At 40.3% G+C, this 26,191-nt stretch overlaps 1 protein-coding gene across 1 annotated transcript in view; it reads right to left on the bottom strand.

Moving 5' to 3' along the window:
• LOC139462437 (N-acetylglucosamine-1-phosphotransferase subunits alpha/beta-like) overlaps positions 1-22,169 on the bottom strand; it is a 33,908-nt gene extending 11,739 nt beyond the window's left edge. The window contains exons 1-17 of the mRNA XM_071244145.1: positions 21,998-22,169; positions 21,121-21,206; positions 20,348-20,467; positions 16,086-16,285; positions 14,856-14,923; positions 14,097-14,216; positions 13,421-13,495; positions 12,164-12,235; positions 11,584-11,631; positions 10,645-10,776; positions 9,528-9,698; positions 7,993-8,116; positions 6,936-7,007; positions 4,267-4,322; positions 3,757-3,871; positions 2,214-2,422; positions 402-559 (exon numbers count right to left, since the gene is read on the bottom strand). Coding sequence (XP_071100246.1) covers positions 402-559; positions 2,214-2,422; positions 3,757-3,871; positions 4,267-4,322; positions 6,936-7,007; positions 7,993-8,116; positions 9,528-9,698; positions 10,645-10,776; positions 11,584-11,631; positions 12,164-12,235; positions 13,421-13,495; positions 14,097-14,216; positions 14,856-14,923; positions 16,086-16,285; positions 20,348-20,467; positions 21,121-21,206; positions 21,998-22,123 — 1,952 coding nt within the window. The 5' untranslated portion in view covers positions 22,124-22,169. The remainder of the gene's footprint in view (positions 1-401; positions 560-2,213; positions 2,423-3,756; positions 3,872-4,266; positions 4,323-6,935; positions 7,008-7,992; positions 8,117-9,527; positions 9,699-10,644; positions 10,777-11,583; positions 11,632-12,163; positions 12,236-13,420; positions 13,496-14,096; positions 14,217-14,855; positions 14,924-16,085; positions 16,286-20,347; positions 20,468-21,120; positions 21,207-21,997) is intronic.
• Positions 22,170-26,191: the final 4,022 nt, after the last annotated feature.

The following is a 26,191-nucleotide window of genomic DNA, read 5'->3' as shown; positions in this document are numbered from 1 at the left end:
AGGATGATCTCTAGATAACTGAGTCTTGAAGGGAACATGTGTTGTACGACTTGTATGAACAGCGTGGGCACCAACCCTCCAAAAACAAGATTAAATGTTTGTTTGTTTGTTTGCTTGCTTGTTTTTTTGTGTTAAACTCCCATACTTTAACACAGACTTACAATGACTTTATCAACTGCCTTACTTAAACAAAGACACAATGACCATCTCACCTCCCATACTTTGTGTAAAAGACATTGTCTCTGTGAAGTTAGGGTAATCATTGACAGTAAGGCTGATATAAGTGATATTAGTTTACTTAGCATATAAAAGTAGGTTTTGAAAGTTTTGACTCAAGGACTCCTGGACTGGACGTTATTCCCCAGCCATAAAGTCCCATTTCATGACAAGTCGCAACTCACTGCTCTTCCTCGGGCACTTCCTGTATGACCACCACATCGTTCTCCTCATCCCAATCTCCATCCACAGCGTCGGTGAGGTTCATGGCCTTCTTCTTTGCCTGCTTCTCATACACGCCCATCAGGGTCTTGTTGGTGTTCACCGTCAGCGTGAAGTTGAACTGAAGACAGACAGAGACTCTGTTAAGTTGCCAAGCTTCTATATGCTGCCATTCAACCTTAACTCTCAACAGTATCACAACAAAAGAAGGGAGCATCAGGTTAAATTATTCCATATAAAGGATGCTTTTCTAGTGATCTGAGAACTAACTCACATAAACTTACAGAGACTTAGGATTGTCTTCACACAACTGTCGTAACTCGAATACTTTAACATAGTGAGTGAGTGAGTGAGTTGGGTTTGACGCCGCTTTTAACGTTATTCCAGTTATATCCAGCTTAATGTTGGAGGAAAGCCCGAAGTGATGCAGGTCTAAGACATTTACCACTTCAGTGAAACCTACGAGCAAGGGTATGGTGCTGACAAACCTAGAAACATAATGGGGGTGGACCGGGATTCGAACCCACAATCATAGGTTTCTGGCGTGCCCAAGGGATGCAACTCTGCACAGCGAATTGTGGCGTCTTAGACGACTGGGCCACCCGTGCCCCCACTTTAACATAGACATACGACAGTCTAAGTGTTAGACAAACAGACTTAAGATAGCTGTTTTTTAATCCACTTAAGTGAGTGTGAGCGAAAGTAGTCTAGCAACAGTCAGCTATAAATTATTACCCGGTCACTGGGTCACTGGGCACTCAAGAATCATTCTCAGCTCCCTGGGGAGTATACAACCCAAAAAGCCTGTTAGGCGCTAGAAGTTTCAATAACCACATTGCCATCTCATCCTACTGGGTACCAATTCAATGCTGTGTGAACATTTCGAACAAAGTCACTTGCCCACGGACACGCCACATGTGTTACATGCGCTTCAGTGTGGGGCAGGACCTAAGCCTCGGAAACTCCCAGGAGCCAAGCTGCCGAAAAGCAGTCACCCATCCAAGGACTCCCGACCGATGTTGCTTAACTTCACGTGATTTGTGACCTGTGCACTGTGCACAGGACCACGTGCCACCATATTCCAGCCATATCACGGCAGCTGGTATTACTCTACTTTGTGTGGTCATACGACACCTGTCCCTCTGAGAAGTTTGCCACCAAAGTGGCGCCATACGACAACAAGATGTCATCAAACTAGTTAGCAGGCCAGAGTCTCTTGACTGAAAGCATGAACTAAGATCCTGGCCATCAGGGCCGATGACAGCAAAGCCACAGAGCCTGACCCCTCCCCCTTCTCCCTTCCCCCGACCAGTTTAGTCGGCTCTCACCACACACAGAGGACAAGGGAGTAGGGCTGGGACGATACACCAACCGTGCAATCCGATACTTATCACGATACCTGGCTCACAATCCGATAACGATACATGCATGTGCTCTAATCTGTGGTGCGTACACCACCTTATTTACAGGCAGGATGGCCAAATACCTGGCACACCGATGATTTAGAGTTGACGCAATGGATGAAAATATTTATGTTGTCTCCACTAATGTTCACTATTAATCAGTGTTTGGTGTAATGGTTAAAAAAGCAAAACGTTATGGTAAGAATCAATATTTTATACTTTGTGTGTGACTGTGATTGATACTTGTATGGAGAAGTAAAATATTGCGATCCACTGATGTGTAAGTGTATCATCCCACTACTACCTTGACCTTGAACCCAAGGGGGTAATCTCTGTTTCTCCCATTATCACTCTTATCATTATCATACTTACTCTGAATCCTCTATTCGATCCTTGGTGGCCCTTCAGTTGGAAGTGCAAGGTCGTTTCATTGTGGTCATGCTGCAGAACGATGGTCATGACCTTATACTTGTTGCCCACGGCAACCTGTCTGATGATGCTGCTGTCATTGTAAAATGCCTCCGTTATCATCCCATCTGACATGACTATGTCCGTCAGGTTGAAGAAGCCCACAAACTCTCCTGTCAAGGTGAAATATATTACAGTAAACGACGTTAATAACAAATAAGAATATAACGAACTGTCAGATATAACAAACTGTTTTTGTTAGTCCCATCCATTTGCTGTATATATGCTGTATACTTCCTTATAATGTACAGTTATAACAAACTCAAATTAGTTGTCCACTTGAGTTTGTTTTAACTATAGTTTACTGTATATCAAAACTCATTATCAATTTATCAATAGAAGGATGACAAACCACGAAACACTATTATCAGTGGGTAATCAATTATTATGATGAACATACAATAAATATTCCCTTCCTTCTCATAAAGGAAGAGTGAGATAGCCCAGCAGGATGTGTGTTCGCTCATGACAAAGAGCGCCACCAACTGAGTGAGTGAGTGAGTGAGTGAGTGAGTGAGCGAGTGAGTCCACCTAAAGTGAAGCCCAATGTGAGTCAGGTCTTGAATGTTTCACCACTTGGGTGAAACTTCTGACCACCAGTATGGTACTGACAAACCAACAATCATATGATCAGAATGAATCTAGGATCCAAACCTAGGACTTAGCAACTAAAGGACACATGTTTACATCTCAGACATATTTGTTTGTTTGTTTTTTACCACTGTTACAGTTACATGATGGTGGCCTGTAAATAACAGAGAATGGACCTGACAATCCAGTGAAGGATATTGTGAGCAACAATATATGCCATCGGGGTACAATGACAGGCTATCAACCTGACAGCAATAGAAATTGGCACTAGTCCTGTAGTCCTTTCCAACCTGCCCAATAGTTAATGTATCATAACGACCAGCGATTTTTAAGGACTAATATTAAAATGTTAGTTTCTAACACTGCCTGAGTCTTACCACCTGAACCATTTGGTTGCCTCACAAAACCAGCATAGGATGCTGGGGACCTATTCTAACCTGTAATCCCCACGGGGTCAACTCTGAAGTATGTTCTGAATGTCAGTAAGCTTACAGCATGTAAGACTAACATCTCTGAAACCAAAATATCTAACAGAAAAAAAAGTTGGTAAATTATCTTACTAAAAAATAATAAGGACCCCAAAGACTCTCTTCATTTTCAGCAGTAAACTAGACATGCAAACTAATTAGACTTACATGGGATGTATTGGATATATTTATTTCAGGGTCTGTGTGACAGATTATCAGCATGTTTGATTCCAAGGAAAGTTCTATTTGAGAGGCCTGCCCATTCTCAACAGCAGGAACTCTTTTGAGATGGTTTCTCATTCTCCCTAACACTCCTAACCTATTTTCAAAACGAAAGATCCTGAGAAAATTGAGTGAAATTTATCCACATGTCTAAAACATCCTTGTACCTGGTGGAAGTCGATAGTTGATCTCTGAAAATGACAGAGGGATCTCATACAGTTCATCGTAGTTCTTGGTTCCGCAATCACCAGCGTCAAACCCACACTTCTTGATGTTGCATGCCTGTAAAACAGCAACACATTGTAGGTCACAGCAAGGGTACATGCTACTAATAAAGTTGCACACATATTTTGCATCTACTTTGGTAATTAAACATTTTATTTACTTATGAAAGTATTTAGTTACAGATGTTGACCGGGGGGCAAGCCATCCCAAACCCCCTGTTATTTTAGCGAGGCGACAAAAATGGCATTTGAAAAACTGTTACTAAGGAATGAGCTCGTGCACATCCCTTACCAGTATACTGCATTCTTGCCCACAGTAACACCAACAATATTAAAAATCCATTGATAACAGTAAAAACATCCTGGCTAAAGCCTCAAATTCATTCAATATTACCGGTAATTGACTTCTGGTGATCTATTTGTTAGAATGAAATTCTCTGTATCTATACTCACAGCATCACAGTACTTGTCAGCTATCCAGTTGTTGGCACACCCAGTATTACAGTATGCTAAAAAATAAACATTTGATAAAAGGTTTACAATAGACAAGAGTAATCCATGTATTTTCATTTTCTTCTTCAATACTAATAAAAAAATTCACCTCACAATTATCATGTGCGGCATTTCCTAAGGTTGTCAAACTGATCTTTTATCCTGTTTACCATTGCTTCATGTATTTTACATGTTTTGTACAAAATGTGATTTATACCAACAATTATCCAAGATAGAGCTAGTACACTTATCTATTGCCTGGACACTCTGATCTCAGTGACTGTACACCAAGTTAATGGGGGTGTAAAATGATTTTAAGGGGGGATGTAGAGTGGTTTAATGGGGGTGTAGGAAGATTCAATGGGATGTAGAATGGTTCGATGGGGGTGTAGAATGGTTTAATGGGGGTGTAGCATGGTGGTGTGTGTGATGGGTCTGTGGTACCCACCTATAGCTTGTAGACTTGGATCCCATATCCTCCCTGGTACCCACCTATAGCCTGTAGACTTGGATCCCCATATCCTCCCTGGTACCTACCTATAGCCTGTAGGCTTGGATCCCATATTCTCCCTGGTACCCACCTATAGCCTGTAGGCTTGGATCCCATATCCTCCCTGGTACCCACCTATAGCCTGTAGGCTTGGATCCCATATCCTCCCTGGTACCCACCTATAGCCTGTAGGCTTGGATCCCATATACTTCCTGGTACCCACCTATAGCCTGTAGACTTGGATCCCCATATCCTTCCTTGTACCCACCTATAGCTTGTAGACTTGAATCCCCATATACTCCCTGGTACCCACCTATAGCCTGTAGACTTGGATCCCCATATACTCCCTTGTACCCACCTATAGCCTGTAGGCTTGGATCCCATATTCTCCCTGGTACCCACCTATAGCCTGTAGACTTGGATCCCCTTATACTCCCTGGTACCCATCTATAGCTTGTAGACTTGGATCCCATATCATCCCTGGTACCCACCCATAGCCTGTAGACTTGGAACCCCATATACTCCCTGGTACCCACCTATAGCCTGTAGACTTGGATCCCATATACTCCCTGGTACCCACCTATAGCTTGTAGACTTGGATCCCCATATCCTTCCTTGTACCCACCTATAACTTGTAGACTTGGATCCCCATATACTCCTTTGTACCCACCTATAGCTTGTAGACTTGAATCCCCATATACTCCCTGGTACCTACCTATAGCCTGTAGACTTGGATCCCCATATATTCCCTTGTACCCACCTATAGCTTGTAGACTTGGATCCCATATACTCCTTTGTACCAACCTATAGCCTGTAGACTTGGATCCCCATATACTCCCTGGTACCCACCTATAGCTTGTAGACTTGGATCCCCATATCCTCCCTGGTACCCACCTATAGCCTGTAGACTTGGATCCCCATATCCTTCCTTGTACCCACCTATAACTTGTAGACTTGGATCCCCATATACTCCTTTGTACCCACCTATAGCTTGTAGACTTGGATCCCATATACTCCTTTGTACCAACCTATAGCCTGTAGACTTGGATCCCCATATACTCCCTGGTACCCACCTATAGCTTGTAGACATGGATCCCCATATCCTTCCTTGTACCCACCTATAGCCTGTAGACTTGGATCCCATATACTCCCTTGTACCCACCTATAGCCTGTAGACTTGGATCCCATATACTCCCTTGTACCCACCTGTAGCCTGTAGACTTGGATCCCATATACTCCCTTGTACCCACCTGTAGCCTGTAGACTTGAATCCCATATCCTTCCTTGTACCCACCTGTAGCCTGTAGACTTGGATCCCCATATACTCCCTTGTACCCACCTGTAGCCTGTAGACTTGGATCCCATATCCTTCCTTGTACCCAGCTGTAGCCTGTAGACTTGGATCCCATATACTCCCTTGTACCCACCTGTAGCCTGTAGACTTGAATCCCATATCCTTCCTTGTACCCACCTGTAGCCTGTAGACTTGGATCCCATATACTCCCTTGTACCCACCTGTAGCCTGTAGACTTGAATCCCATATCCTTCCTTGTACCCACCTGTAGCCTGTAGACTTGGATCCCATATACTCCCTTGTACCCACCTGTAGCCTGTAGACTTGGATCCCCATATACTCCCTGGTACCCACCTATAGCTTGTAGACTTCGATCCCCATATACTCCCTGGTACCCACCTGTAGCCTGTAGACTTGGATCCCATATCCTTCCTTGTACCCACCTATAGCTTGTAGACTTGGAACCCCATATACTCCCTGGTACCCACCTATAGCCTATAGACTTGAATCCCATATCCTTCCTTGTACCCACCTGTAGCCTGTAGACTTGGATACCCATATATTCCCTGGTACCCACCTATAGCCTGTAGACTTGAATCCCATATCCTTCCTTGTACCCACCTATAGCTTGTAGACTTGGAACCCCATATCATCCCTGGTACCCACCTATAGCCTATAGACTTGGATCCCCATATACTTCCTGGTACCCACCTATAGCCTGTAGACTTGGGTCCCCATATCCTCCCTGGTACCCACCTATAGCCTGTAGACTTGGATCCCCTTATACTTCCTGGTACCCACCTATAGCCTGTAGACTTGGGTCCCCATATACTTCCTGGTACCCACCTATAGCCTGTAGACTTGGGTCCCCATATCCTCCCTGGTACCCAGCTCCAAGCTGTATTCTGCCTGCATCACCTGAAATAACACATTTATTGCAGCCAAGTGAGATTTTTTAAAGTCAAACAACTGAAAAAAATTCTGTCTGTTTAACATGTCAGCTAACAGGACCGGTTGTGTGCAACCTGATAACATGAGCCTAAAATGTAGCAGTTTATGTTGAAGGCCATTCCTAACCAACTCGTGTTATTCCAAGACAAGCTGAATAGCGACTCATGCCCCTCTTAAGGTTCCGTCTTAGCGCAAAGGGGCATACCTCGTTACGTAATGGCTCATATATCTTGCCTCATATATTATAAATATTTCAGATGCTTTAAAGCTCATCGGGACATGCGGAATTATACAGTATGAATGAACACATTTAACTGTGTCTTGGGTATATTTTTAGATGCAAGACATATGTAAAATCAAAAATTATTTCTGAGGGATTCTTTGACGAAGAACTTGAAATCATACACACATTCTCATTGGGCTAAGAAAAATGATAGTCTTGGTTCTCAGGCACCGCTCGCATCATCATAATGTTCGCCGCACGTTTTGTTTTTTTCAATTTGAAAAAAAAATATATATAAAAATCCTTAAATATTCCATGTCGAACTTGTATTCTAGTATTTTACTCATCAAGGAATACATTTATGTAGGGAGGCCCTTTCCCAGGTTGATTGTACACAATTGTTTTATAGATTACACAAAGGTTTATTGGTTACATACTAGTTTGTACAACCCCCCCAAAAAGACACTGCCTGCCCGAACTATACTTTCAAAAACCATTGCCTGGGAACCAATTCTTTTATTGTTTTAAGCCTTGGTTTGTCATACATAGGGGGACGAGCCTTCTTGCAGGTTACGGCAAGGGACGAGTGGTGACGAAAGTGTTGAGGGCATGTTGTTGAAATAGAGAACACACATGCAGAATACAGGGACTCCATATTCTCAGTTGGTGAACTGTCCTCAAAACGGAGTTTGCGCTCTCATGTTTCCAGGTCTAGAGTGTCTAACATACCATCACAGTCTCCTGCGTCCCAGTCACACTCGGAGTTGTTACAAGCCTTGTCACAGTAGCCATCTTTGATCCATGTGGACGGACAGCCCTCGTTACAGTTGGGCACCGGCCACGTCAGATACACCTGTACATTACAATCACATACCCTGTACTTCTGTAGTAAACACAGCCATAGTAACACTCATCACAGTTGTTCTAGAACTTGAATAGAGGTGTTGAAGACACTTAAAGGGGAAGTGTACACGCAAAAATCACTTTCTTTCTTTTTCTAAACAAAACGCAATTTTAGAATTAGTTAGTATCTGTGTTTGAAAATATACACTCATTTTTTTTCACAGTGAAAGTAGGAAGCTCACAATAGTGTGAAAGTGATATGCCGTTATGAGGCCTTCGTTTTACGAGCGAAATAGGCCTGAGTTATCCCCCTTAGATTATGACGTAATTGGTGCCAATTCAACTTGGTCCCTGTCTATTCTCAACGCAAAAGATATCAAGGACCAGTTTGCGGTAAACAACATGGTCTACGACACACTCCGGCGCAGTGGTGACTCAGCATAACACAATTCTGGATGGCATCTGAGATGCTAGAATCACAAAACTGTACCTACACCACGCGAAGCGGCTCTAACAAAGCATGATGACGTCATAATGTTTATCAATTGGCACCAATGACGTCATATTGCAAGGGACATAAGCCATGGTGTTTTTGTTATGGAAATAGAACACTTGGTAAATGTGAAAAATATAAATCGTTTAGTTCAAAAAATATGTTAATTAAATATGATATTTTTATATTTTTGTCTCTGACACTTCTATGTTAACACTTTTAATGTGGAAAAAGTACAAGAAAAAAAGGTTCATTTCCGTGTGAACTTGCCCTTTAAGACATGCTCAAGACAGTGCCATTAGTATTAAGGATTTGGGTGCCATATCAAAGCAATGTTTATTGACAAAATTCCTAATATATTTGACTTTAACTACTGGCACAATTTGGATCAAAATTTGTAATTATTTCGCCCAAATTGGAATGGTTGGTAGCTCCACAGTAAAGTGTAAAGGGAGACTACCCAATCAGCCTTGATAAAGGCCAGTACATTTTCTCTGCCACCTGCCCTGTCATATTATGAAAAACTTCATGATTTACCGGGTGTAGAAATAATAGGAAATCAAAGCTGTCACAGTGAAAGAATCTTATGAACATGAAAAACCTCTAAAAGTAGAATCTGAAATATATCTCTTGATTACAAACTTAGTGATGAAATACTGTACATTGTATTTAGCTGATAAAAAATTGACATCTCACTTGAAACGACACTTCCTGACAGAACTACCTTCAGTCTACCTCAATGAAACTAAGGTTTTCAGAGAAAAATTGTGGAAAGATCAGTTAGATATACATGATAAATAAAACCAATGTCCTTTCTTGTAAAAAAAGTTTTTTCACTTCTGTTTGTAGTCATGAAAACATCACCTATGTCCGGTGACTTGATGAGATAAACATGTTATTTGACAAGGAAACACAATATACTCTGTACCTTCTGTCCGGTAGCATAGGAGAAGAAATCATCAGGCCACACTTCTGATCCGAACATGACATCGTCATTGAGGTAGATGAACTTGTCTGACAGCCCTGGGATGCGGTGAAGGTGGCTCTCAATGGCCGGGGAACTGTAGGTTGGCAAGTGGCTCTTGTTGGGGAAAATCTCCTGCAATGAAAATAGAAATATTCAGCCACAGCAGGCAGTCAAGGGGCCAAGTATTGTAAATGCAGATGAGGCCTGTATCTCCGTTTTCTTCTTCCAACCTTTTAACCTGGTACCCATTAGAGTTAAAGGCTTGATTTAATACAGGGAGAGAAATATACCTGTTTCAAGTGTGTCACAGAGCACTGATTATGATCTTTTAAAGGTGCCCTTTGCAATTTAAGTGTGCCAATCAGAAGAATACTTTTGATCCATGTTCACACCTGCTGAATCTCATTCAACATGAGCTCGATAACAAGTGGTTGTTATCCAGAAGTTTGCCACTTTCCTTTTCACTGATAACACCTGTAAAATTTTCTAATTCCCCAGATTAATTTCATTAATCATATTGTGCATTAAGCATGTCTGTATATTCAACTCAAAATGTTTGCAAAGATTACTTATGCTAGAGATCATTTATCACTGGCTTAGTATATTATACACCTGAAGTCTGGATAACATGCGTATAGGAGTAAAATATGCAAAAACAAATCACCATAACTCACTTGACTATCAGTCAGGTGAGCCAAATAGGAGAGAGTTCTTTCTCTGAGACATCACTGTAATATTCTGAGGTTGTCGTATCAGCTGAGAACTGCATAACGAACGCTGGGTTTGGTTAATCACTGTTTACTGATTTACTAAGAGACGTCTGTACAGGCTGACGGCTTACTGGGACTCCCCTCGCGCATGTGTATAGATGTACAATGCTGATAGTCTAAGATGCTAGTATCTTGACAGATAATTATGGATCACGTATTATTATAGGTATAATATCTTGGGAGTTAGATATGCAAAAACAAATCACCATAACTCACTTGACTATCAGTCAGGTGAGCCAAAAAGGAGAGAGTTCTTCTCTGAGACATCACCATACATGAATTTGACTTTCTGGGACAGAGCGTGTTACCTCGTGAGTGACGATGGTGACTCGGGAACTCTCTAGGTCCAGCCAGTAGGGCAGCTGACCGTTGGTCACGATGTAGATGTGGCGCACCCAGGGAGCGAACTTCTCCACTGACCGGAGGGAGTACCGCAGCTCCTGAAACACAGACACAGTTGGTATTACTTCTGTCTCTGCTAACCAAATGCTACTTTTGTTTCTCATGGCAACCTGTAAATAATTCTGTCTGTACCAGATAATCATGTGAATGAAACAACCAACAACATACACCGTCATGGTACGTTGAAATACGTCAACCAAGGCACTCATCCATTAAGATGCCTTATACATTAAGCGGGGGCACGGGTGGCCCAGTCGTCTAAGACGCTGCGATTTGCTGTGAAGAGTTACGTCCCTTGGGCACAACAGAAACCTATGATTGTGGGTTCGAATCCCGGATGGCCCCGATTATGTTTCTAGGTTTGTCAGCACCATACCTGTGCTCGTGGTTTTCACCGAAGTGGTAAATGTCTGAGACCTGCATCACTTTGGGCTTTCCTCCCACATTAAGCTGACACGCCGCGATATAACTGGAATACTGTTAAAAGCGGTGTTAAACCCAACACACTCACTCAATTATACAACAAGCACAGCTTGCTAGGTACAATGCTAACTTGGAATCTACACTGTTATACTCAATAGAACATATCCTTTACTATATATGCTGCAACAAATGTATTCTAATTCACTGGTGGATTGAGAGATTGGGTGCTGGGTGTGCTGGGGGTGCACCACTCCACTTTTTTCAGACACTCTATATGTTAACTTCGCCATCAGCCAAATCACTTTGAGACTTGGGTATTATGTGCACCCCTTTTTTCAAAATCTGCCATTTCTCGAGTATGAGCCTTCCACCAGTCTCCATCCCGCACCATCCATGACCACATTACCGTGTCCTACTCTTACCTCATTGTCCTCAAAGCGACTGGCAGCAATATCTTCATCTCGAGAAAACTGCAAAATATTATGCAATAATGGGCATTAAATTGAAACAAATACCAATGATGCTTGTAACAATCTGATGTAACATGGTGATCATCCCAAGGCTTTACCTCCTTGAAATGAGGAACCTGAGTGCATGCCTTGGAAAGTTCTACAGCTATGGCATGGCAATCATTCTTGATTATCCTGTGTATAATATATGTGCCGTTAGAAATCGGACTCAAATTGAAACCATGGTTGAGAATGAGCGAGTTAATTGATTTTCTGCCGCATTAAGCAATATTCCAGAAATATCACGGCGGGGGACACCAGAAATGGGCTTCACACATTGTACCCATGTGGGGAATTGAACCCGGGTCTTTGGCATGACGAGCGAACGCTTTAACCACTGGGCTACCCCATCGCCCCTGGTTGAGAATGAGGCCAGAGCATTTATCATAATAGAATTGAGATACAATACACTGTGTAATGAAGGATGGATGGAGTGCTGTAAGGAATCGAATCTGTGCCGGAGTCATCCCCCTGGTATGCTTCCTGTACTTACATCGCGAAGATCCCACACTAGTTTGGCAGCATGCAGGATCGGTTCCTTGCCTTCCAGGGAGAAGTTCTTTATCTACAGGAGACAATGATGTAACAGAATGATTCAACATAGCGAAAGAATGATTCAACACATTGAAAGAATGATTCAACACATTGAAAGAATGATTCAACTCATTGAAAAAATTATTCAATACAGTGAAAGAACTATTCGACACATTGAAAAAATTATTCAATACAGTGAAAGAATGACTCAACACTGAAAGAATTATTCAACAAGGTAAAAGAATTATTCAACACATTGAGAGAATGATTCAATACAGTGAAAGAATGTAAGTAAGGATAAGATTTATGGATGAACAACATCTTTATTACAATTAAGAGCGACATTTCGGTGTAGGTTCTAACACCGTTATCAAGCAAGTGGTATACAGAGTAAGGTAGTATGCCAGGTAGGAGGCAATGTTTATACAGTAGAGTAGATATCAGATGTAGTTGTACTGGAGTGGAGAAGCCTGTTATAGTTGGTTGGTTGTTTTATGCCGCACTCAGCAATATTCCAGCTATATGACGGCGGTCTGTAAATAATCGAGTCTGGACCAGACAATCCAGTGAATTATGTCAAGAGCAACAATCTACGCCATTGGGATCGATGACATGCATCAACCAAGTCAGCGAGCCTGACCACCCGATCCTGTTAGTCGCCTTTTACGACAACCATAGTCACCTTTTACGGCAAGCATGGGTTGCTGAAGACCTATTCTACCCCGGAATCTTCACGGGTCTGAAGCCTGTTATGTACATAAAAGGGTAGTGAAGACAATTATCGGCAAATTCAGTAACATGCACAGAAGGGTGAAGCCAGTGATATAAACAACAGGATAATGATTGATTGGGGTCTTTGATGAGTTGATGGTACACTGGGGGTATGTAATAGCCTTGATCAACAGTGACCAAGGCTATGACATACCCCCACCTCACTGATACAATGCTTTATATTTTTTGACTGCACATACATGTCTATGTCAAATCCTATTTCTTAGGACAGGAAAATAAAACATATTTACACAATCATCAGCTACATCATCACTAGTCTGTGCTAACACTTGAGACTATTAATCCGAACTTGGCTCGAAACATCATTTCCAGTAGAATTTCTCGTATTAGCTGAGCTTACTAGACCAACCAGAATTTTACGAGACTCTGGCTTCGGACTAGTGGCTAAAATCGCAGGCTGCATCACAGATGATGAGCTACTCACATTCACAAGACTGTCAAAGTCTTCTTTCTTTGGTACATGCAGCACAGCAATTCCTTTGTCGGAATACATATCAATCTGAAATGAAAAACCAACCCCTCATCAACTAAAAATTAACTTTCATTTAGTGTGAGTATGAATTTTCACAGAGAGGGCTAAACTGTATAACGTCAAAACTTGCGATGACATTCATACAATGGAAAAGCTGTATATTTAAACATTATTAAGAAATGAACAATCTGACTTCCTAAGCATATCAAAGACAGGAGACATTAACTATAACTGGCAATTTTACAATGTTCAAATGCTTAAATAAAAACCTAGTAAAACTACAGTAGGGTGGGGAGACATCCTGCAGATGACGTCCCTACCATGTCACCTTGCTGGGTTAACCTGTTTGTTAATACTGACAAGGCACTTGATCTCAGATCAAATGGTCCATGTCTCGAAACCCATCATCATGATCAGGAATTGTGTTGTACAGTAAACTACGTTTATAACCAACACGTTTAAAATGAACTGAAGAAAATAATGAATTGTTTTTTGGTCCCATCGCTTTGCTGTACATATGCTTATACATACCGGTATAACAAACTATGGCTATAACGAACAAAAATTAGTGGCCCCTTTGAGTTTGTTATAAGCTTAGTTTACAGCAGTTTGAGCACCGGTGACTTGCCTTGTGGACCGGGTTCGGCAGCTTGGCGGTGAGTTCCTCCTGCGTGTACTGGTGTGGGAAGCCCGACATGAGGATGGTGTCTTTCAGCTGTATCCCCCTCGGGACAGAGGGGTCCGACGTCTGCAGAGATGGAGATGGAGATGGAGATGGAGATGGAGAAAGAGTGTGACAGTTCTATTCTACAAAGATTGTGCTGCTGTCATAAGTCATAGTTTGTCTGTGGGAATCATCCTTGTGATCCTATATATAATATTTCCATTCTATTATGATAAATACCCTGGCCCCGTTCGTCACGACAGCTTAGTTTAGGAAATTGTGTCACCACCTCTGCCTTGTCCCTAACTTAGCATAGATTTTCTCAGATTATCAACAGGACCCTTTTGAAAGAGAGTTTCACATAAATAAAAATTAAAAATTGTGGCCTTGTACAAGTAGGCCCTTCTATAAACTACTCCTATTCTTTCAGATTACTGAAGTTCATCTGTCATGTAATATGAAAGAATGGTGTTATTTAACTTCTTTTGAGTAGTATATATATATATATAAATAATCAAATTAATAGACTGTCATGGATGAGGTGGGAGAGGTCCTTACACTACAAGAGGCCCCCACTTGTATGTGAGATGAAACCCAATCAGACATGTTGAGCATTGGGGATCTCAAAGCTTGCTTCACACAAGAAAACACTCAATACAAGGTATGGGGGTGAAGAGTGACTGTTTATAATATGGGCCCCCCGACAGTGGCCAAGTTACTCACATAGAAACCTTTAGAAACGGTGATATTCATCCCATATATCACAAGGCTCAAGTCAACAACAGGATTCACTGCAAAAAAAATAGAATGAAGATTAACGTTTATTTTATATTCCAAAGTCTTAATGAGTTATAATAAAAACCATCAATGCGAACGGTTGGCATTCTATTCTTTATATTTATTTATCTAAAAAGCGGGTTCCATGCATGTGTACATTAATCAATGGATGTGATCATATAAAAAGTGAATGTTTAGTAGGACTACCATACTTGCTGTAATAAGTGCCCTGGGTGCTTAGAAAATTGAGTGAGTGAGTGAGTATGGTTTTACGCCGCTTTTCGCAATATTTCAGCAATATCATGGCGGGGGTCACCAGAAATGGGTTTCACACATTGTACCCATGACGGGAATCGAACCCGGGTCTTTGGCGTGACTAGCGACCGCTTTAACCACTGGGCTACCCGACTGCCCCTTAGAAAATTGATAAAGGAGGGGCATTTATTAAAGTCATACACAACAAGTTAAATTTGTTGTCAGAGATTGAATGGTAGTGGACAAACATAGTTAAACTATTGATGAAACTGAAACATTTTCCTAGGTAGTTACTAGGCATTATTATTATAGGTATTATATACCCCTTCTGCACATCTGCTTTTTGTGAACAGATCTGAAGTACACACAAGAAAAACACGGACTGTCATGTCTCAGTAGTGGCGCTTATTGCACATATGAAAAGATGTTCATGTCTCTGTTATGTCTGTATAATAAGAGTAATCAGAGCATAGGAACAATAACAAACTGTCACACACAAGTTGAAGGCTTTATATATATATGATGGGAAGAAAGCAGGTTAGAGAAAATCAGCATGAAATATGCCCAGCTGGAGATTTGGAACATCTGCTTATAGCTCCTGTTTAGTTAACATCTGCAACTGTCCCACTACAAAGTATGGATTGGCTCCTTGCAAACAAATATTGATCAATAGGTAGGCAAAATAAAGAAAATATAAATACTGGATGACAAAGTTTGGATGAGTTTTCTTGATGACCAGTTACCATGGTTATAGATATAATCCAAATGTCATGGTTGCACATGAATGAATGAATGAATGAATGAATGAATGAATGAATGAATGAATGAATGAATGAATGAATGAATCTGACATATCTGATAATCCCTATCAAACGTTGACTGGTATATTTTGCCCTAATACTGGGTCCCAGCTCAACATACCATGTGTTTCATTGCCGAATGTCACAACTGTGATATTGAGCTTGTCCTCTCCCTCAGACTGAAGGTCAAACAACGAGGTCGCATCTGAGAATGCTGGGTAGAGTTCCACCAGCTGGGTCAGGGTCAAGGCCATTGGTATCATAGGGTCAAGGATGGCCATAGCAGCTGGGATGCAGTTGCTGAATGAACATTTCTCCTCCCTGGAAACATAAATGGTAACATGAGTACACACACAATTCCCTGAAAATATTTTGTGGTTTATTATTTGACAAAACTTCAATAATTCAGTATCTATATTATTCGGTGCCAATCTATGTAAGAAAAGCCTGCTCTACTGACTTCCACTCCATGTAAATGGCTGTCATTGACTAGAAACTGAAAAATACTGTGACATGTCTATAACAATGTATACATTTACTATTTTTCCATCAGGAGCACTGCAGACTGTAATTTCTGTCTTTAAATCTTTACAAAATTTTCAACTACAAGGTTGATCTAATACCATCGTTACTAAAATTAAAAATAATGTAATAAAAGTTACAGTAGTCTACACATGGCCTAAGTTCAGAAAAAATTCAGGTGTAATATTCATATTTGTATCAATTTTCTCGTTTTGGTAAGAATTCAAAATTTGGAGACACTTTGTATCGACATCATGATATTCTGAGTGTAAATGCAAGCCCTAGAACTTACCCAGATTTTACCACTGTCTCAACCACAATCAAATAATGACTGAAGTCAATCAGCAGTTAATCTCTGGGACTAAAACTTCAGTCTCTACCCTTGTATCTCCATACCAACATTAGCTCCCAACATTGCGTTCAGAAAGGTCTGCAGCTTGTTGACATAATGTACTCCGAAAATACTTTCTTCGAGTGATACTAACAGGGCAATATATGCCCTAGGCAAGTTGACATTAGTCCTTTAAGTAGGATCAACAGTAGAATTCAGCTGCTGGAACACTCTAGACACTGAGATACAAGATGGGGTTAACTATGATGGGTTATGGAACTGGTCAAGGCTTGTTTCATGCAGTACACAGCTCAAATCTGGATTTGGCTTGGAGCCTCATCTGTTGTTGCTTCTTCAGCATGTGAGTGAGTGAGTGAGTGAGTGAGTGAGTGAGTGAGTGAGTGAGTGAGTGAGTGAGTGAGTGAGTGAGTGAGTGGGTGGGTGGGTGGGTGGGTGGGTGAGTGAGTGAGTGAGTGAGTGAGTGAGAGAAACAATCATTGAACAAACATCAGGAATCGAACCCGGCGATGGGTCAATGCTTTTAACACTAGGGTACTCTATGCTCGTATTTAATGAGAAGAATATTGCTACAAAGTACATTTGTTGTAGCAAGATTACATCATAGATCACTAACAAGAATAAGTTACAAAATAGCTTGATGTGTTAGGAATGCCGCATTTGTTAGGTCTGACGACATTTACCACTAGGGCTGGGATGAGTCCAAATGTACTACCAGGAAACCTGACCCCCAATTACCTGACTATACCCGGGTACCTGCTGTAGGTCTCAAGAGTTGTCCAATTGTCAATTGTTTTACTGGAGCCATGGCAAAAACTATTCAGATACAAGTATAACACGACCTGATCATGCACACATTGAAGTTGATTGAAGCTTTATCTTTACTCAAACAAATAAAAGTCAGAAGGAATGTGTGCAAAGTCAGAAAGAAATAGGATCATTAGTGACTTGTAGTAACCCAGGAGTTGTACTGTTATTGTCATTAAACAGTATCTCACGTGATGTAACCATGGGTCTGGGTAGTCCTGTGGGTTGCCTGGGTCTTGTTCTGGACCCACCCGACCTGAGTTATCATTCCAAGCCCTATTTACCACTTTGGTGAAACCAAGAGCCACGGAAAAAGCTGACAAGAATCCAAATCAGGGTGAATCTGGGACTGAACCCATGATCCTAGGATTCTGGCTTGTCTAAGGGACGTAACTCTGCACTGCAAATTGTGGGACATTAGATGACTGGGCCACCAAATTCACTGGACTATACATGTGAACACAAACGAGTAACTTGTACTCATATACACAGCAGTGTACACCTACATGAGACTTGACATTGATTACAATGATGCAAATGATTGAACACAAATTTGATGAAACCGATAATATTCACAGATGATATTGCATAGATTGTCATCTCCAAGCTGCTTCAACACCAACCCGAACACAGAAACATTCAACAACACACTGAAAGCATCCTTATATTGGGAGGAGCATTGGAGAACAAAATCTTCTGTTACATCTCAATCCACCACCATGGCTAAGGCTAAAAAAAAATTATATTCTTGGTTTTCAGGCACTGCCCGCATCATCATAAAGTTTTCTGCATATTTCGTTTTATTTACACAATAAAAAGAACAAACCCTTAAATATTCCAAGTCCACTGTGGTCAAAAACTGTATTCAAGTATTCAACTCATCAAGGAATACATTTATGTAGGGAGACCCTTTCCCAGGTAGATTTTACACAATTTTTTCAAAAGTCTTTGCCTGAGAACCAATTCTTGTATTTTGTTAAGCCTAAAAGGTGATTTTTTAAATCATATATTTAAACTTTGTTAGAAGCCGTTGATTATTAACATAATAACATGATAACTATAAACATGATGAATAACATAGTGCTACAAAAACATACATTTACTGTTTGTTTGAACATGTGAATATATAATACTGATTTTACACAACATTAAAGTATTTGCACAACAATCATCAGTTTATTATGTTTATCATTGTTTATTCAAGACATATCACATAAACCTGCAAGATTGTCAGAGACTGTATCGGAAAGGATATGTATCCTGTGATCACTGTCTTCACATTAAACATCAACATATACTTCCCACTTGCCACATCTATACTTCTGGTAACCATTTTAAAGGGTCAAGAAAATTCTAAAAATCTAAAGAGAGGACAAGTCTATGGATGTACAGGAGTAGCCTTTGTCATTATTGTTTGTTTGTTGTTTAACGCCGCACTCAACAATATTCCAGCCATATGACGGCGGTCTGTAAGTAATCAAGTCTGGACCAGACAATCCAGTAATTGACATCATGAGCATCGATCCACGCAATTGGGATACGATGACATGCATCAGCTAAGTCTGACCACCCGATCCCTTTAGTCACCTTTTACGACAAGCATAGTCACCTTATACGACAAACATGGGTTGCTGAAGACCTATTCTACCCTGGATCTTCACGGGACAGTAATCTTAGTCATAAAAGCTTAGGACCCTGAATGTAACTATTTGTATATCTTCCCAGGCAGTCATATTGGTAATCGACGCAGACATTGTGTCCACCTGATCCCCATTTGGTACTTGGGGTCTATACTGTCCTGGTATCTTATGAAGAAGGGAGTCCTTGTGTTTAAACTGTCTTGTTGAATGCACAGGAAGAAACAATTAACATGATACATACAGAATATAAGTGAATGTTTTACTTACCATTTTCTAAATGTTCTGCATACGAAATAAGTGACTTTCATTTCAATGCTTTTCATCATGTTCATATATGATGCTATTTGAAACAGTCTGTCAAATAGATGAAAGTAGCCTGTATAATGTGGAGTGAAACTTCAATAATTGGGATGGTACTGTTCCAAATGAAATCATCACAATTAACAAATTTCCAGATTAAAGAAACATGGTTGCGGGGTTACCTTGCTTTCAATACAGCTTAACCTTCCCAACAAGATCATCCAGAAGGTGAGCTTTCAAACAAGCAATTATGGAATATCCATCCCGAGTAAAGGATTCATTCACAAGAACAGGTATTCCATCGGTCTGGGTTTTTAATAGGCTATTCTCTATAATAAGACTGATAATGAAGCACAACTATGAAATGTCAACCTTACAGAGAAATTTGCCTGGTCAACCTATTGTTTAATTTATGACGTCTTGAACAATGGATGACATCACATCATATTGTTCTCAACAACTGTGACATGATATTGCTTGAACTGACAAATAAGTATTACCATGATTACAGGGAACACTTGATGCAATTGAGTGCAAGAGTGTTCTCATTTTTGAAAATATATATTCATATCATATTTTGATATATATGCATTAAATTTCTGAGTTGGCTGTGTATCACTGTCTGTCAATGATCACTGTTGATCCTGTTTATCCAAAACAAATAAAGCACTGCAATATATTATTACATCAATGTTAGTGATATACAGATAACAATGTTTACAACTAAATTTGAATCCATTATGGTACCCTGGAAGGAGTTCCCACCTGGTTATGTTCAGCTCTTTCTCCATGTCCCTCTTAACTCTGCGCAGCTCCACCACCAGACTTTCATCTGTGCCATTGACCCATGTATACACAACGTCAATGGGCACCGGTAGACATAGCCTAAAAAAACAAAATTTGTCTGCAGTTTCAGAAATGTAAAGGTTAAAAGCGCTGAAGTTAAACTGAATGAGTGGGTTTTTAGTTATATCACACATTCTCTGCTGGAAATTCTGAAGGGTTAGGAGGAAGGGCCAAAGACATTGATGAAACCAATGAGTATTGCTAGTATTGGAGCTGACAAACCAAGGATCATAGTCAGCAAAAGTCTGGTATTCAAACTCACTTTCATTGAATCCTGATGCAACTAAGGGACACAGAACAATTTCCAGCACCTATGATGACTGGCCTACTGTTGTGTTCTGATATGAAAGGGTCGCGTATTTGAGGAGAAATCCCAAAAATATATGTTTACTGTTTTCATAGACCTCACAAGAGGTCTTTTAACCTGAACATGTATAAGTTTAACCTAACGCCATCATCTAGCTGCAATCCAGATGCATGTCTGAGTGATAACATCCTATTATAATTCATCATTGTTTCATTGGCTAGCTATTTAAGTACCGGGTAAACGTTTCTAAATCTTTTGTCATTTTCACCCTTATAATTCTGGGTTTGTAATAATTAGATTTTGAAAGATAAATATCACCTAAAGTTTGTTTATGTGCTAAGTAAGTTACACATGACATACATGCTGAAGACATTGGTTGGCTCACCTCTGTCTGAAGGACCTTCCAGCAACATTGTCACTGAAGGAGTTGAAAACAGCTGCGTACTTCTCCCTGCTCCAGTCGACCACAGCCTGTGAAATATTGTTGATGTTATCATGGTTAGAAGATGTACAAGAGACAACTATGAAATCACTTAACCAGTCAGAAGGGATGGAAATGTAGTATATATGAAGTGTGACACAGTTTGACGAATTACCATTAAGATAAATAGAAATTAAAGCATATAGATACATGTACAAATATATATTATGGACACACATATTACTTTAAATTAATTAAATGTGCTCTGATTCTATCATATACTTAGCTGGTTGGTCACCAGCCGCTCTGAATAATTTCATGTTCCACAGTTTAAATTAAGGAAAGAAAAGTAAACCCATTGTCATAGGCATGTAATATAACCACTAGAATTGTTAAGTTGATAGGGTATATGACATTTTTCCATACACGTCTTGAAAATGTTTAATTCATTCTACAGTAAAAGCAGATCGAATACTCCTGAAAGTTAAACTTGAAAAGTGGAATTTCTTTATGCTTAGGAACAAAGTCAATGATAGTCTATGTTTATACCCGTAATGGTTTGTAGCAATTGTACAAAGGGCATAAACATGGCCTATGGTACTTCAATGTATATTGCTTAGGGTCAATTACAGACAGGCTAGTAGTAACTAGCCTGCTTGTAAACATAAGAAATAATCTGCAATACATGAACCATGATACATTTTCCGAAGACAGCACTGAAAAGAATTTTCTACATTTGATACAAAACACCAATCTCTATTGTGTCGACATGTAACACATGACCATTTAGAAGTCTACTCGTTGGGAGCGCATTTAGCAATTTATATTTTTATGAGTTTACCTCCCCGAAATGAAACGCAGATATTCCAAGAGCAAATACGCCGAAAATCACAAGAATAAGGCCGTATTTGTGAGATAGGACATCATAAATCTTCTTCTGAACGACTTTACGGAATGACGAATCCATCTTAGTGAAAAAAACATAGCTAAACAATGGACAACATCTCAAAGCGTTGTTCTCTTCATGGGCGCTGCCATCTTGGATCAGAGTGCATTATGGTATAGGGCACGTGGCAATGTTTATGTTTCGGGGGGCGTGGCATGGTCACATGTGGTGCACAAATTCCAGGTGTTGCAAATATTGATTTAATCCGGTTTAAACAATCACATACTTCTTTGTTTTGAAGAAGAATAACATCACAAATGTCCCATCTCATATATTCTTTCACTATAGAGGATCCGTGTGATAGTTCAATTTAGCAAAGGCGATCGTATAAAACTGATATTCAAATTACCATGGGCGAATTGGCGATAAAGTCAGTTAAACCATTTTCGTCTGTCTATTGACAGAAAATGATATGATTTATATCAGTTAAGTACGGAAGCGCCTAGCTGGGATTTGGTAAGGCAGTGAGTTCCGGGTCAACGGCATGCTCGATATTAATAGAGGCTCGGGCGTCTTATAGAGGCAATACGGTTATTATATTGCTAAAAAAATTGTTTTGGTTTCTTTCTTTAATAACCATATTGAAGAAAACAATTCAGAATGAGTATTGAACAGTAACCCTATCTGTGTTGTCAAGTGATTTGAGTAGTTTGGTGCAAAGTCATGCCCCGAAACGCAAGGGAGAACATGAAAATTTAACTAAACTTGAATGTGGCTTATGTCTTATTTTTAGTTCTTCTTGCGAATGTGTGTTTGTTTGTTTCTTTAGGTTCTAAAATTCAGGGAAACAGAACATAAAACATAAAATATGACCCCCTGCCTTGGACAACTGGATTCCGTCTTAAACACCACAGTGAGTGAGTAAGGTATTACGCCGCTTTTAGCAATATTCCAGCAATATCGGGGGACACCAGAAATGGGCTTCACATATTGTATCCATGTCGGAAATCGAACCCGGGTCTTCCGCGTGACGAGCGAACGCTTTAACCACTATTCTAACCGATCGCCCCTCTTAAACATTACAGTAACATCAATACCATCTTCCCGAGGCAAGAGAGTTAACTGTTAAAAGTCCAGTTTCCACTCTCTTGCCTCGGGAAGATGCATCAATGCGTGGAAGGGCTTTTTTCTTACCGTAATGTAATGAAAATATATAAAAATATGAAAATATAAAAAGTCTAAGGTCTGAACTTTGTGGTTTGTTGTCCGTGGTGGAACCTTAAAAATAATAACCGTGATCCATACACAATGCCAATAGACGAATTGTGCAATATTATCAAATATATGTGCTACGTTCATACATTTGTGACTCAGATTAAGGCAATGCGAGTTTAAAATAAGTATAATGATCTAATATATTTATATTTGGTAGGTATTATATGAGAGGCCACATGCAGGAGTCCGACACTAGAGAAACGCAATCATTCTGATCATTGTTGACAGTTTTATCCACCCCAACACTCCCCGTTCTTTCGATGTATCCCCATATTTTGTTTCTCTAAGGTTCGCGGAAAGACAACACTATCAGGAAGTCATGCATTCAGATCGTCAATTTTAGTTTTGTACGCCCAAGTGACGTTTCAATGGTGCCAGGGATTTATTCCCTACAAGGGTTCTGTGTGTGAAGCCCATTCTTGGGGAAGATTGCTGGAATATTGTTAAAAGCCGCGCAAAACCATATATACTAATTCTCTCCCTGGTAGCAACACCACGTCAACATCCATAGGGATAAACTCTCGATTATTTGTCGTATTGAGACGAGCCAAATCAATTAACAAAATATGAAGAAAAATGTTATCCCTCCCAGAATTTCACTTTAGTTATCTATATACAATTAACTTGATAACCTGTTATTTCCAAATATGTATAAATCAATAAACCCTATATACTGCTGGGCGGTCGGGTAGCCGAGTGGTTAAAGCGTTCGCTCGTCACGCTGAAGATCCGGGTTCGATCCCCAACATGGGTACAATGTGTGGAGCCCATTTCTGGTGTCCCCCGCCGTGATATTGCTGGAATATTGCTAAAAGCGGCGTAAAACCATACTCAATCACAATCACTTTATACTGCTATTAAAACTTATAAATAGTTTTTTTTATTTGTGGTTTACACCGCACTCAGCAATATTCCAACTATATGAGGGCGGTCTGTAAATAATCGAGTCCGGGCCATACAATCCAAGGCGAGACATCATGAGCATCTATCTTATAGCCGTGTTTGAAACTTCCAGAGCAAATCTTTGTATGGCCTAGTAAGTGCCACCATTACCAAATGCGCCATTATGCGTGCACTTTCGCAGATCAGTGTGGGTTAAAAAGCCTTTTCCTAAAACCTATAAAATTGACACTTTTGACAAATGTGGCTGAACACGTCTTATTTGATCTTATTAGTCCAATATAATGTGTTGCGATTCCAATAGGCCAGTCATATCCTACCTTGGGCTTATCTATAGAACTGGGGGCACGGTTGGCCAAGTCGTCTAAGGTGACGCAATTGGCTGTGCAGAAATCTGCCATTGTGGGTTCGAATCCCTGTTTGCCAAGATTATGTTTCTAGGTTTGTCAGCACCGTTACCGTGCTTCCGTGTTTCCACAAATGGTAAACATCGGAGACCTGCATAACTTGGACTATCCTCCGACATTAAGCTCTCACTAACTAATCTATTGGATGAACGAGACCAATGACGTGATTACACGAAGCAGCCCGAGATTATCACCATCTCCATAGCGACAGTTGTCTACACAAACGACGCCATTTTGTTGTTTATTGCAGAAGCAATCTCACGACTCTGCTCTTCTTTCGCTCTGTGTTTCACACTCCTGCTGATTTCTGCATCATGTATGCAAGTGCTGCCAGGGTTTATCACCAAGGTAATTTTCTGTGTTCTTTGTTTCCTCGGTTTTGGCCCGTTTTCGATGTAAATTCCTTTTCTAATCAAACCTATACGAACAGTCATATTCCGTCACATCATAACAGACAATAGTAATGTTTTTGATTATTAAGATCTTCTTTGAAAACTGATTTATGTTACGTATTTCTTTTCTTAACCCTACGGCAGCTTCCCTATTCGCAAGCACGCATTAGCGTGCCCAAATCCGTTCGGATGGATTTAGGCCTAGAAGCAAAAGAACAATGACGTTTCTCCTGGTCTTCTTTTGATGCATCATTTTTTTGTTAGGTGCCTACGATTCCCCCATACCGGAAACTTTCATTCTTATTATGATTTTACATCAGTTCTATTTCAAGTGAATACAAAATTCGGTTATTTTCGCGCCACGTATGTTCATCGAGGCCTAGCATCCCTAAAACTCTTCATTTGTGAAGGTTCGCTTGTTCTAATTTTAGCAATTTCTGTCTAATCTGTTTTGTGCATTTTTTGTGCATCGCTGGAGATGAATAGGAGTGCAAACAAAATAAAACATGAGGTACCATTTGTTACAGGTTATTATCCATCGCCTGGAAGTGGGAGGGAGATAGGCCTATATCTCCCTCCCACTTCCAGGTGCTGTCCGTCTGTCCGCCACGTTTCGTTTCCGGATCATGTTACTTGGAAACCGTTCAATATTGTATTATGAAATTGGTTAACTGATGCCTTTTGATGTCTTGGTATTTCTACAAAAAGGATTGTGTTTCCTTAGAAACAAGTTGAACAAATATGTGTAGTATTTAAAAAAATTGTTTCCGGAGCATAGGCAGAAACCGTTTCATATTTCAAACTCTGAAGTGAGTATCAAACACTGCTGAACTAGTGCTGTTTGATGTTTTTGAATTTCTCTCTCTCTCTCCATGGCGGGGGATAGAAATAATCCTGTTTTCTTGTTACTATTTAGATCACGTCATTAATTAATGTCTTCTAAAGCTCACCTAAATCTTTGTTTCTTCCCACAGCTCAGGACAAGCTCCACAAGAAAGAATTTCCCAATGCAGTCTCCCAAACGGTTATCCCTGTTCCCCATCCAGTAGGTCACTTGAGAACACAACCCGTGTGTATTGCACTTTCAAGGACACATATGACAAGCCTTTTATCCAGCTTATAACAAGAGTACAGCTTTTACTTGCTCAAACTATTCCAAAACAATAGTTATTATG

Source organism: Haliotis cracherodii, unplaced genomic scaffold, assembly GCF_022045235.1.
Source record: "Haliotis cracherodii isolate W230 unplaced genomic scaffold, xgHalCrac1.p SCAF_15, whole genome shotgun sequence".
NCBI classification, from domain to species: domain Eukaryota; kingdom Metazoa; phylum Mollusca; class Gastropoda; order Lepetellida; family Haliotidae; genus Haliotis; species Haliotis cracherodii.
The sequence above is the reverse complement of the archived record's forward strand: the minus strand, read 5'-3'. Positions and strand labels throughout refer to the sequence as shown.